Genomic DNA, 12,703 nt, shown 5'->3' with positions numbered 1-12,703 from the left:
GGGGTCCTGGGCGTCGGGGTCCTGGGCGTCGGGGTCCTGGGCGTCGGTGTCCTGGGCGTCGGTGTCCTGGGCGTCGGTGTCCTGGGCGTCGGTGTCCTGGGCGTCGGTGTCCTGGGCGTCGGTGTCCTGGGCGTCGGTGTCCTGGGCGTCGGTGTCCTGGGCGTCGGTGTCCTGGGCGTCGGTGTCCTGGGCGTCAGTGTCCTGGGCGTCAGTGTCCTGGGCGTCAGTGTCCTGGGCGTCAGTGTCCTGGGCGTCAGTGTCCTGGGCGTCAGTGTCCTGGGCGTCAGTGTCCTGGGCGTCAGTGTCCTGGGCGTCAGTGTCCTGGGCGTCAGTGTCCTGGGCGTCAGTGTCCTGGGCGTCAGTGTCCTGGGCGTCAGTGTCCTGGGCGTCAGTGTCCTGGGCGTCAGTGTCCTGGGCGTCAGTGTCCTGGGCGTCAGTGTCCTGGGCGTCAGTGTCCTGGGCGTCAGTGTCCTGGGCGTCAGTGTCCTGGGCGTCAGTGTCCTGGGCGTCAGTGTCCTGGGCGTCAGTGTCCTGGGCGTCAGTGTCCTGGGCGTCAGTGTCCTGGGCGTCAGTGTCCTGGGCGTCAGTGCCCTGGGCGCCAGTGCCCTGGGCGCCAGTGCCCTGGGCGCCAGTGCCCTGGGCGTCAGTGCCCTTGGCGTCAGTGCCCTGGGCATCAGTGTCCTGGGCGTCAGTGTCCTGGGCGTCAGTGTCCTGGGCGTCAGTGTCCTGGGCGTCAGTGTCCTGGGCGTCAGTGTCCTGGGCGTCAGTGTCCTGGGCGTCAGTGTCCTGGGCGTCAGTGTCCTGGGCGTCAGTGTCCTGGGCGTCAGTGTCCTGGGCGTCAGTGTCCTGGGCGTCAGTGTCCTGGGCGTCAGTGTCCTGGGCGTCAGTGTCCTGGGCGGGTGTGCACTGGGTGGGTGTGTCGTGTATGTGGGTCTCCTGGGTGCTTGTGTCCTGTGCGTCAGTGTCCTGAATCGGCTGCGACAAGGGCCTGTTGCTGTGGCTGCCCTCCTCGTCTCTGTGTGTGGCCCGCCAGCGTCGCCGCACTTGCACTAGATGGGGGCGGCGTCATATGCCTGATGGGCCGGGTCTGTCCCTGGGACGTCCTGGGGGCGGTCGGAATCCGCGGGGACGGGTGCGTCAACGTTTGGTCCTGCAATACACAATACAGCATGCATGGTTAGACAGGCAGACGGGGATAGGGGGGAAGGGGGAATATGGGGGAAGGGGGAATATGGGGGAAGGGGTAATATGGGGGAAGGGGCGATATGAGGGAAGGGGTGATATGGGGGAAGGGGTGATATGGGGGAAGGTGGGATATGGGGGAAGGTGGGATATGGGGGAAGGGGTGATGGGGGAAGGGGTGATGGGGGAAGGGGTGATGGGGGGAATGGGGGGATAGGGGGGGAAGGAGGGATTAGGGGGGGAAGGCGGATATGGGGGAAGGGGGATATGGGGGAAGTGGATATAGGGGGAAGGGAGGATGGGGGAACGGGGGGAAGGAGGATGGGGAAGGGCGAATATGGGGGCAGGGGGATAAGGGGGAAGGGGGATATGGGGAAAGGGGGGATGGGGAAAGTGGGCAGGCAGTGGGGGATCTCACTTGGTGGTGCGCCCCCGACCTCTGCATCCGCAACCTCCCGGTCCTCAGGTCCGTCTGCGAGTTCCAGGCCCCTCTCCTCATGGATGGTGAGTGGTCATAGTTCGGGTGGGCCCCCTCCGGTCCTCTCACTCTCCCGGCTGTTGTGAGCGTGCTTCTCCTGTGGGGGGGCGGGAGGGTGGCAGGGATAAAGGGCAACAGTGTTAGGCAGACATATACATGCGGACCAGTGATTGTGTGTATGTTGGCACAGGTTCACAACCCATCCTGCCAATGCAGCCGTGTCTGTTGCACCTAGGGCTGTGCCACCCATGGGGGGGGGGTACTCACCCTGGCTGCCCTGACAATGTCATTGACCTTCTTGTGACACTGGTCGCCTGTCCTTGCTGTCACGGCCACGGCACTGACAGCCTCTGCTACCTTCCTCCACAGGCGCCGGCTGACGCGTGGTGCGACCCTGCAGCCGTAGTCCGGTGTACCGGGCCTCCCTCCTCTGGAACCGCGGTGCTGTGCTGTGGGCGGTCATTTTGCCGGATCTCCAGTGGGGGGGGGCGGGGGGGGGGGGGGCTGTCTTTAGTGATGCGACGCCATGCGGCGTCCATGATGGGTGACGCCATTGCGAATAGCGTCACGCCGCTGCTAGCCCATTCCCGGCCAGGAGAATTCGCCAAGTTCTGGGGGGTCCGACGCCGGAGTCATTCGTGGCGTTTTGCCGCAAGGTTCAGGCCATCGCGCTGATTCACGGAGAATCCCGCCCAGGATTTATACCCATTTGGAAATAAATGGGCTCAGAAGCGATTGACAGTATTTATTTGTGAAGGGGAGGTCGTGCCTCACTAACTTGTTCGAGTTTTTGAGGAGGTGACAAAGACGATTGATGAGGGGAGGGCGGTGGATGTTGTTTACATGGACTTCAGTAAGGCCTTTGACAAAGTGCCTCATGCCCTAGGGGCTGTTTAGCACAGGGCTAAATCGCTGGCTTTGAAAGAAGACCTCGGCAGGCCAGCAGCACGGTTCGATTCCCGTAACAGCCTCCCCGAACAGGCGCCGGAATGTGGCGACTAGGGGCTTTTCACAGTAACTTCATTTGAAGCCGACTTGTGACAATAAGCGATTTTCATTTCATGGTAAATTGGTAAATCTAGACTGTATGTTACAAGAAGCTCAGCTGCTCCATATTGAAGTGATAAACTATGAATATCATAGCCGTGCTCCGATTGGCTAGCTCCCTGTTATGCAGGCACCTTGCCATTGGTTATCAGGAGCTGGTCGACTTACTTTGCGCTTTGAATGTTGTGTGGTTTATAGGAGGCAAGTTTCTGCTGAGAACCCAAATGAGCAATACCTGGAACGCAAACCCAAATCATCTAAACAGCTGCATTTTAAATGGAATCTAGAGAAATATAAATTATGAACATTTGTAACTTGAACTCAAAAGCAATATCGGCGAATAAAGTGTAAAATCTCAGTGAGGTCAGAGGGATGGGAAAGAGAGACTTGTGTCATGGGAACATGGGATAATTATAATTGTGACTTTTTTGTACAATTGCTGCAAAATTGTAATTTGTCTCCGGGAAGGAAAAGATGTATTGTAAATATACACACATGCTTATTTAATTTAAACTGCTGAGTTTTAAACTGCATAGAGTGCAACAAGGTGTATTGTGGAGACTGCATCTAACATAATCCATTTGAAGTCATAAGAGGTTCAGGGTCACGGTTCACACTAAACAATGTTGTGATTGAGGCTTAGTGGAACCTCATAACTGCAGCTATTGGTTTAGAGTAAGGACCAAAACCCTGAACTGCTGGTAGTTAAGTTAACCGAGATCCCTCGACATCTGGTAAAATGTTAAATCCTGTATTGAAGCAACAAGTGTCAGCTTTGCATCAGAGGTGGTACTCTGAGGTGGAACTCTTGAGAGTTAGAAGGTTGTGGATTTGAGCCTCTCTCCAGGGACCTGGCCACATCATTGAAGATGACACCTCAGTGAAGGGAGTGCTGCACCGTCAAGAGGTGCAATGTGTCAGATGAGATGTTAAACCAAGGTCTGCCCTTTAAGGTCCCCATACAAGATAGTACTCTTCGAAGAAGAGCAAGTGGACTATCCCAGTGACCTGCCAAATTGTTTTCCCTCACCAAAAATAGATAACCTACATTGCTTTTATCTGTTGTTCACTGAATGAATGGTTACGTCGCAGGAGGCCCTTTGGCTCATCGTGTCTGCATCAGCTCTCCGAATGAGCAATTTACCTAGTCCCATTCCCCTGCCTTTCCTCCTTTCATTTCAGTCCAATTCTCTTCTGAATGCTTCAATTCAACCTGCCTCCATCATCTTCTCAGGCAAAGCATTCCAAACCCTAAACACTCGCTGCATAATAAAGGTTCTTCACGTGCCACTTTTGATTCTTTTACTTATTATTTTTAATCTGTGCACTCTCGATCGCGAGCCTTTTTTTTCACTTGCGCAAACAGTTCCTCTCTTATCTACACTGGTTTTGAATCACTCCATCAAATCTCTCAACCTTTTTCTCTGAGAAAAACAGTCCTAACTTCTCCAATCTATCTTTCAACTGAAGTTTCTCATCCCTGGAACCATTTGCTGCGCCCTCTCTAATGTTTGTGAGATCTTCCTGCACACAAATTGGGGACTGCATTGCCCGACATTACAAGAGTTCAAAAAGTACTGAACTGGCTACGTGATGCCAAGGGTAATCCTGAGATCTTTAAAGGTACTATCTAAATACAAATTCTTTCTGCAAAAGCACATTCACCTATTGTGATCGGCATACCCAGGTTGCTGCTTTTGCTAAATTACTTCTCAAATCTGAATTTTAAATAATGCATATCATAAATACTAACAAGCATCACAAGAAAAACGTGTCAAGAGATCAGCGCAATTACAATTATAACTATCTTGCCACTACCCGGGAGAGTAATTATATGCTAATGAATTCAGTGGGGACAAACTCGCTTGTAACTCTACATCAAACAATAACTCGTCAGTTTTATGCTGCACTGAAGTACAATACTTGTTAACTGAGTACACAATTCCCATACATCTGAAATGAAATGAAATGAAAATGAAAATCGCTTATTGTCATCTAGCAGGGAGCCCATATATACTAAGTTGTTATCCATCTCTGAGCAGTTTTGAAAATGAATTGCAAAAATCAATGGCATTTCAAAACAATCTTACATGTTTAATTTTAGATCAGTGCTGTCATACAGAGATGGAAGGAGTAGATGATTGTGATTTAGGCATCGGGAGCACAATCAAAAATCGCAGATAGCACAAAAATAGGGAATTGGCTATCACTGAAGACGGCTTGTAAAATAATCGCTGAAGGATGGTTAGCAGGTGGCCATGCAATTCAATATGGCCAAAAGTAATGCATTGTGGGAAAAGGTTTAGCAGTATAAATTATATATTTAAGCCTGTAAATTTCCTGAGGTGCAAGTGCAAATAAATAGAATTGGAATAAGGTCAGCAACATTTTGTTTTGTTTTTATAAATGGAGACATAGAGCATAATGATAAAGTGGTAAGAAGAGGTTTGTATGAAACACTAGTTAGGCCAAACTGAGTGTGTCGTTCTGGGTGCCCCAACATATAATGAACATTAAACCCGCAAAATGTGTACAGCACAATTTCACTAAGGTGACAGCAGGAGTAGAAAACTATTGTTGGGAGGAGAGGCTTGGGCACTGACTACATCCATTAAAATAGCTGAGACTGAGAATATTTAAGAAAGGTCTTTAAATAATGAGACTTGGTGGATGATGAGTCTGGGGAAGGGTGTGTAGATAGCCTGGGTCACAACGAGATCAAAAACGTGTTTGGTGTCTTGAAAAACATTAAAGTGGATAAATCCCCAGGGCCTGATGGGATCTACCCCAGAATACTAAGGGAGGCAAGGGAGGAAATTGCTGGGGCCTTGACAGAAATCTTTGTATTCTCACTGCCGTCAGGTGAGGTCCCGGAGGACTGGAGAATGGTGGAATGTTGTTCCTTAGTTTAAGAAAGGTAGCAGGGATAATCCAGGAAATTACAGGCCGATGATGAACCTTACGTCAGTGGTTGGGAAATTATTGGAGAGGATTCTTCGAGACAGGGTATACTCCCATTTGGAAATAAGTGGATGTATTAGCGAGAAGCAGCATGGTTTGTGAAGGGGAGGTCGTGTCTCACTAACTTGATTGAGTTTTTCAAGGAAGTGACGAAGATGATTGATGAGGGTAGGGCAGTGGATGTTGTCTACATGGACTTCAGTAAGGTCCCTCATGGCAGACTGGTACAGAAGATGAAGTCACACGGGATCAGAGATGAGCTGGAAAGATGGACATAGAACTGGCTCGGTCATAGAAGACGGACGGTAGCAGTGGAAGGGTGCTTTTCTGAATGGAGAGCTGTGACTAGTGGTGTTCCGCAGGGATCAGTGCTGGGACCTGTGCTGTTTGCAGAATATATAAATGAATTGGAGGAAAATATAACTGGTGTGATTAGTAAGTTTGCGGCTGACACAAAGGTCAGCGATGGGGATAGCGGTGGGGACAAAGGATACAGCAGGATATAGATCGGTTGAAGCCTTAGGTGGAGAGATGGCAGATGGAGTTTAATCTGGACACATATGAGATACTGCATTTTGGAAAGTCTAATACAGGTGGGAAATATACAGTAAATGGCAGAACCCTTAAGAGTATTACCAGGCAAGAAGGATCTGGGTGTACAGGTCCACAGGTCACTGAAAGTGGCAACACAGGAGAAGAAGGTAGTCAAGAAGGCATACGCCATGCTTGCCTTCATCGGCTGGGGCATTGAGTATAAAAATTGGCAAGTCATGCTGCAGCTGTTGGGCAGCACGGTAGCACAAGTGGATAGCACTGTGGCTTCACAGCGCCAGGGTCCCAGGTTCGATTCCCCGCTGGGTCACTGTCTGTGCGTAATCTGCATGTTCTCCCTGTGTCTGCGTGGTACTCCGGTTTCCTCCCACAGTCCAAAGATGTGCAGGTTTGGTGGATTGGCCATGATAAATTGCCCTTAGTGACCAAAAAGGTTAGGGGTTATTGGGTTACGGGGATAAGGTGGAAGTGAGGGCTTAAGTGGGTCAGTGCAGACTCACTGGGCCGAATGGCCTCCTGCTGCACTGTATGTTCTATGTTCTATGCAACCTTAATTAGGCCACACTTGGAATATAGTGTTCAATTCTGGTCGTCACACTACCAGAAAGATGTGGAGGCTTTAGAGAGGGTGCAGAAGAGATTTACCAGGATGTTGCCTGGTATGGAGGGCATTAGCTATGAGGAGAGGTTGAATAAACTCGGTTTGCTCTCACTGGAATGACGGAGGTTGAGGGGCGACCTGGTAGAGGTCTACAAAATTATGAGGGGCATGGACAGAATGGATAGTCAAAAGCTTTTTCCCAGGGTGGATGGATAGTCAGAAGCTTTTTCTCAGAGTGGATGGATAATCAGAAGCTTTTTCCCAGGGTAGAGGGGTCAATTACTATTGGACATTGGTTTAAGGTGCTCAGGGCAAAGTTTAGAGATGTGCGAGGGAAACGTTTTACACAGAGGGTAGTGGGTGCCTGGAACTCGCTGTCGGAGGAGGTGGTGGAAGCAGGGGCGATAGTGATGTTTAAGGGGCATCTTTACAAATACATGAATAGGATGGAAATAGAGGGATAGGGACCCCGGAAGTGTAGAAGGTTTTAGTTTAGACGGGCAGCATGGTCGGCACAGGCTTGGAGGGCCGAAGGGCCTGTTCCTGTGCTGTACTTTTCTTTGTTCTTAATGAGAGTAAATAAAGAAAATACTTTCCTCTAGGTTTGGAGTCCGTAACAGGCGGTTATTGATTTAAAATTTGTTAAACGTGAGGGAGAAGTTAGGAGAAATTGTCACACAGAGGTACGTTGGAGCATGAAATATTTTTCAATGAGAAAGGTTGAGCTGGAGAACATTGCATCACTTTTCCCTGAAGATCTTTAAAACTCCTTAATATGACCATACATTTTCCAGCCGCTTCAACAAATCCATCATCATCTTGGTGAAAGGATGAGGCAGGGTGTGTAAAAGCAGATTGTTTCCTATTTAAAACGGAGGGTAAGGGTAACTTGTTCATGTGGAGAATTGAGAGGCTGTGGAATTAACTTCCAAAGTTAGCGACAGAAATTATGTAAACATTCAAGATTAGATTAGACAGATGGATAAAGGAAAAAGAGTGAAATTAAATGAGAACATGAGGACAGCGTGGATAAATGTGATTCTGATTATTTGCTCAAGTGATATGTAAACAGTGAAAGTGGCTGCATCAAATAACTTGCTCAAGTTGTAACTTTTATGGACATGTGTGCTGGGGAGGTGGGTGGGTGTGTGGCTATGTTATATTGCTTCTGTTGAGTTTTGATAGACTGTTGGTGATGTATTTTCGTCAAGATCCTTTGCTTTATTGTTCCATACAGCAGGAAATGTAAAGCCTGCCAGAACTGATCGGCTACAAATTGTGGCTTGGAAATAAGATGAAATGTTGTGCATGCACAGTTCGTGTTCAGTAATGACTAGTGCTGCATAACCTGTTTTGCCATTTAAATGTATTGGGAATCTATCGCACTTGGATATTACTGTCCAGAATTCAGCCCTCCAATTACAAAAAAGACAGAGGCACTGGAGAGGGTGCAAGCTGATTTGCAAAGGTAGTATAACTGTGAGGTTATGCCTATGAGGAAAGATTGAAAATAGCGCAGACGCATTAAAGGGAAGGCTTGGTAATTACATAATCATGTAAGGAATAGTATAAAAGAGTGATAGGTGCAAAGGCATAGGGCGGGAGGAGGCCCATAGAGAGCATATACACCAGCATAGATTAGTTTGGCCAAATGGCCTGTTTCTGCAAATCCAGTACACCATCCTTCAGTATGCCACTGTGTAATACAAGTAGATGGCTCAATCTCACTTCACTCAGCAATAAAGCCACTCACTAAAACAGTGAAATACTGGTTTAACAGTAGTCTCAAAAATCACATTTAGTAAGTGGAAAGTGCAAGATAGCAATTGCAGATAATGTTACACATACAGTGAAACCACAGGAGACACCAAGCCTGCCTGCTTAATGCAACTTACTGTAATAGTAAGCAGTAGAATCAGATGATGGATTGTGGAATGAGGGTGGAGGAAAAACTGTCTTATTGTATAGATTCTGCAAAATAAAATTCTCTATGCAATCTCTTGATTCTAATGCTTTTACACTGCTTTGGTCCGAGGACTGATGATGGATAAAGCGTAGTTAATACACTTCCGTTCAATTCTTGCCTCAGTCTATTCGGACCGCAGCATGGTACAACACAGGAGGGCATTCTACCCATCATCCTCATGTTGGCTCTTTGGAGAATTATCTAATTAATCCCACTCTCCTGCTCTTTTATCATAGCCCTGTAATTTTTCCCCCTTAAAATGGTTTGTATGGTGTGTCACATCTCCTTCCTGCATTCTTATTGCGAAGTGTAAATATGCTACAGAAAAAAAGGATTAGCCATGGCAGTGGCTAGCATTCCCAACATTCACTAGGTAGGGTGGATGCATGTGCTTAAGCAGGGTACTCTTTCCAAGGGCCGGTGCAGACTCAGTGGGCCGAATGGCCTCCTTCTGCACTGTAAATTCTATGATGCTATAAGTCTTACAACACCAGGTTAAAGGCTAACAGGTTTGTTTCGATTCATTAGCTTTCGGAGCGCAGCTCCTTCATTAGGTGAGTGAAGAGGTGGGTTCCACGAACCACATATATAGACAAAGTCAATGATGCAAGACGATACTTTGAATGCGAGCCTTTGCAGGTAATTAAGTCTTTACAGGTCCAGATGGAGCGACTGGAGAGGGGGATAACCACATGCTAAAGAGGCGGGAATTGTCTGAAGCCAGGATATTTGATAGGATTTCACAAGCCCTGGCCAGGTGGGGGGTGAATGTGCAATGAGACATGAATCCAAGGTCCCGGTTGAGGCCGTACTCATGTGTGCAGAACTTGGCTATCAGTTTCTGCTCGGCGATTCTGCGTTGTTGCGTGTCCTGAAGGTCGCCTTGGTGAACGCTTACCCGAAGATCAGAGGCTGAATGCCCTTGACTGCTGAAATGTTCCTCGACTGGAAGGGCACATTCCTGCCTGGCGATTGTCGCGCGATGTCCGTTCATCTGCATGGTCTTGCCAATGTACCACGCCTCGGGACATCCTTTCCTACAGCGTATGAGGTAGACAACATTGGCCGAGTCGCACGAGTATGTACCACATACCTGGTGGGTGGTGTTCTCACGTGTAATCGTGGTACCCATGTCGATGATCTGGTACGTCTTGCAGAGGTTGCCATGGCAGGGTTGTCTGGTGTCGTGGTCGCTGTTCTCCTGAAGGCCTAGTGAATCGAAACAAACCTGTTGGACTTTAACCTGGTGGTAAAACTTCTTACTGTGCCAGCTCCAGTCCAACGCCGGCATCTCCACATCACAGTTTCATAGAGTCATTGAGTTTTCAGAACTGATTATCAACATCACAGCCAGAAAAATCAAAGCAACTCAGAAGTTCAACTAAATTCAACTCCCTAAGATGCAGAATTGAAAGGTACCAGTGTCACCCTATTCCTTACATGATTCTGGTCCTCAGTGAAATAATTAAATCATTACATTTATATGTACTTTGGTGCCTGTAATGTAGGAATTCTGTACTTGCTTATAATTTTAATTCAACATTACCCTTCTTTTAATATCTTGTCCATCAATTCCCTGCTAACCGCTTACATGTTTTTAACTTGATTACTTATTCCACATGTTCATTTTTCAATGTAAGTTACATTGCAATTCAGCTTTCAGGCTGCAAATGCATTTCTTGAACAGAATATCATTGTTATTAAACTTGTAATTAATGGAAACATTTCTACAGTTTGGAGTTTACGTGTCTTCATTCAAATTTGTTTAGTTCAAATTATCTGAAGTAAATTTTCTGATAATACAGAGAGCACAATTTTTTAGCAATATATTTTTGCATTACTTTGTTATTCATGCCACGTAATTAAAGACATTGGATAATTTAAATTACTTATATATAAAAACTTTAAATTTCAGTAGTTGTTATCAGTGGCTGAGCCTAAATTGCAGCCCACTCTGTAGAAGATTCACTAAATTTAACAATGCAATGCGTACAACATTGCAGTGCTTCACATCCATAGATCTTCTGGATAATGGTTTTGTAATTTATTCAAATAGTGTACCTGGATTGCCATTAGGTTTATGCTTAAACACTGGGAATGATTTGAATTTGAATGAATTCAAAAGGCATACAATCAAATCTCATTTGTACCACAAGAACAAGTTAACTAACGATACATTTATTTTGTTCCACACTTCCCAGCTGCACAATTTATTCAGTTATGGGGCTAGAACTGTCAGCCTGTGTGGTTCCTGTCATCACAAGGCAAATATTATTACTGCGATTTTCCATAGTCTCTTTCCTGGCCCCACTAATTTTCTCTCGCCAAAGTCCCATCACAATCCACAAAACTCTGCAAATTGAACAGGAGATGGGATTGCATTTTCATTCTATTTTCCATTCCACTTTCCTTCTCCTCACCTAGGAGGGAAGTCCGTGTCCCCCTCCCAGTCCCCCAATGGGGGGGACACAGAGACATATCTTGCCATTCACTTTCAGATTGGTTCAAAAGTTTGTTTATGTAAAATTGTTACTGTAAAATTGTTGAATATTAAAGCACTCAAGACTAGCAGTCCTCTTTGAAATTATACACGACAATACCAAGACAAATGTCACAATTACTTTAAGGTTGTCATTTATACTACACTTCTGCCTTGTACGTGGCACATTTCCTATCCATGAAGAGCACCTAACACAATTTACCTGTACTCAAGTTCTTCAGTGACCCCTTAAACAAGTTATACCAGCTAGCCAGTTTGCTCAGTCGATTATCCCTTCAGCCATTCAACTCATTGGCCCGGATTTTATGGTTGTAATGACGACAAAACTATCAATATTCGTTACAACTGTAAAATTGACAGCAAATTTTGGTGTCCACACATATGAAAGTCAGTATTTCCAAGCTCCTCCTCCTCATCATCGTGACTTGGAAACACATCGCTGTTTCTTCACTGTCGCCGGGTCAAAATCCTGGAACTCCCACTCTAACAGCACTGTGGGTGTACCTACACCAACTGGACTGCAACAGCTCAACTAGGCAGCTCACCACCACCTTATCAAGGGCGACTAGGGGTGGGTAATAAATGTTGGCATTGCCAGTGAATCCGCATCCCAGAAAATAATTTTTTTAAAAGAGTGCGCCGTTTAAGTGCTCACTGCTGAAAAACTTAGGAACAGACTGATCTGATAGGAACTTCCACTTTTTACACCATTAGCCTCACTGCAACAAACTTTGAGAAACAAAATGCCTTGCTGAATGTGGTGTAACTGGATTTTAGCAGCATTTTAAGCCATAATTATTGGTGACAGCCTCTTTGGCCCTGTAAAACTAATTTCATATTTGAAGAATGTCAAATTCCTCCATTATGGTCCAAAATTTTACGGATTCTAAACAAATTTGTTTTATAATATTTCAGCTCCTAACTTAATCCCTATTTATATGTCCCTAGGGTGGCACAGTAGCACAGTGGTTAGCACTGTTGCTTCACAGCACCAGGGTCCCAGGTTCGATTTGCGGTTTGGGTCACTGTCTGTGCGGAGTCTGCATGTTCTCCCTGTGTCTGCATGGCTTTCCTCCGGGTGCTCCAGTTTCCTCCCACAAGTCCCGAAAGACATGCTGTTAGGTAATTTGGACATTTTGAATTCTCCCTCTGTGTACCGGAATAGGGTGACTAGGGGCTTTTCATAGTAACTTCATTGCAGTGTTAATGTAAGCCTACTTGTGACAATATAGATTATTACTATTACTATATACAGATTGCATTCACTGTAAAATAATTAAAGAGTAAAGGATAATCAGTGCATTTTTCTTCCAGATTTGCTGTCTATGAGAATTCTTCAATGCGATTGGCGCATACAAGAAATCCCCTTTAGCTGGTGCTGGAATCAAATTAAAGCCAAGAAAATCCATCACTAGA

General features: G+C 46.4%; 1 protein-coding gene across 11 annotated transcripts in view; it reads right to left on the bottom strand.

The window, feature by feature from the left end:
- The window catches only part of sobpa (sine oculis binding protein homolog (Drosophila) a), a 624,481-nt gene that overhangs the window by 31,369 nt on the left and 580,409 nt on the right, over window positions 1-12,703 (bottom strand). Inside the window, exon 9 of one of the 11 annotated variants that reach the window (XM_072499948.1) lies at window positions 9,881-9,996. The exons of 9 other annotated variants lie outside the window; for them this stretch is intronic. In XM_072499948.1, coding sequence (XP_072356049.1) covers window positions 9,881-9,996 — 116 coding nt within the window. Of the gene's footprint in view, window positions 1-9,880; window positions 9,997-12,703 lie in introns of those variants that run through there. One more of the 11 variants, XM_072499942.1, reaches the window with a different exon arrangement.

This window comes from Scyliorhinus torazame, chromosome 4, assembly GCF_047496885.1.
Source record: "Scyliorhinus torazame isolate Kashiwa2021f chromosome 4, sScyTor2.1, whole genome shotgun sequence".
In the NCBI taxonomy this organism is placed as follows: Eukaryota; Metazoa; Chordata; class Chondrichthyes; order Carcharhiniformes; family Scyliorhinidae; genus Scyliorhinus; species Scyliorhinus torazame.
The sequence above is the reverse complement of the archived record's forward strand: the minus strand, read 5'-3'. Positions and strand labels throughout refer to the sequence as shown.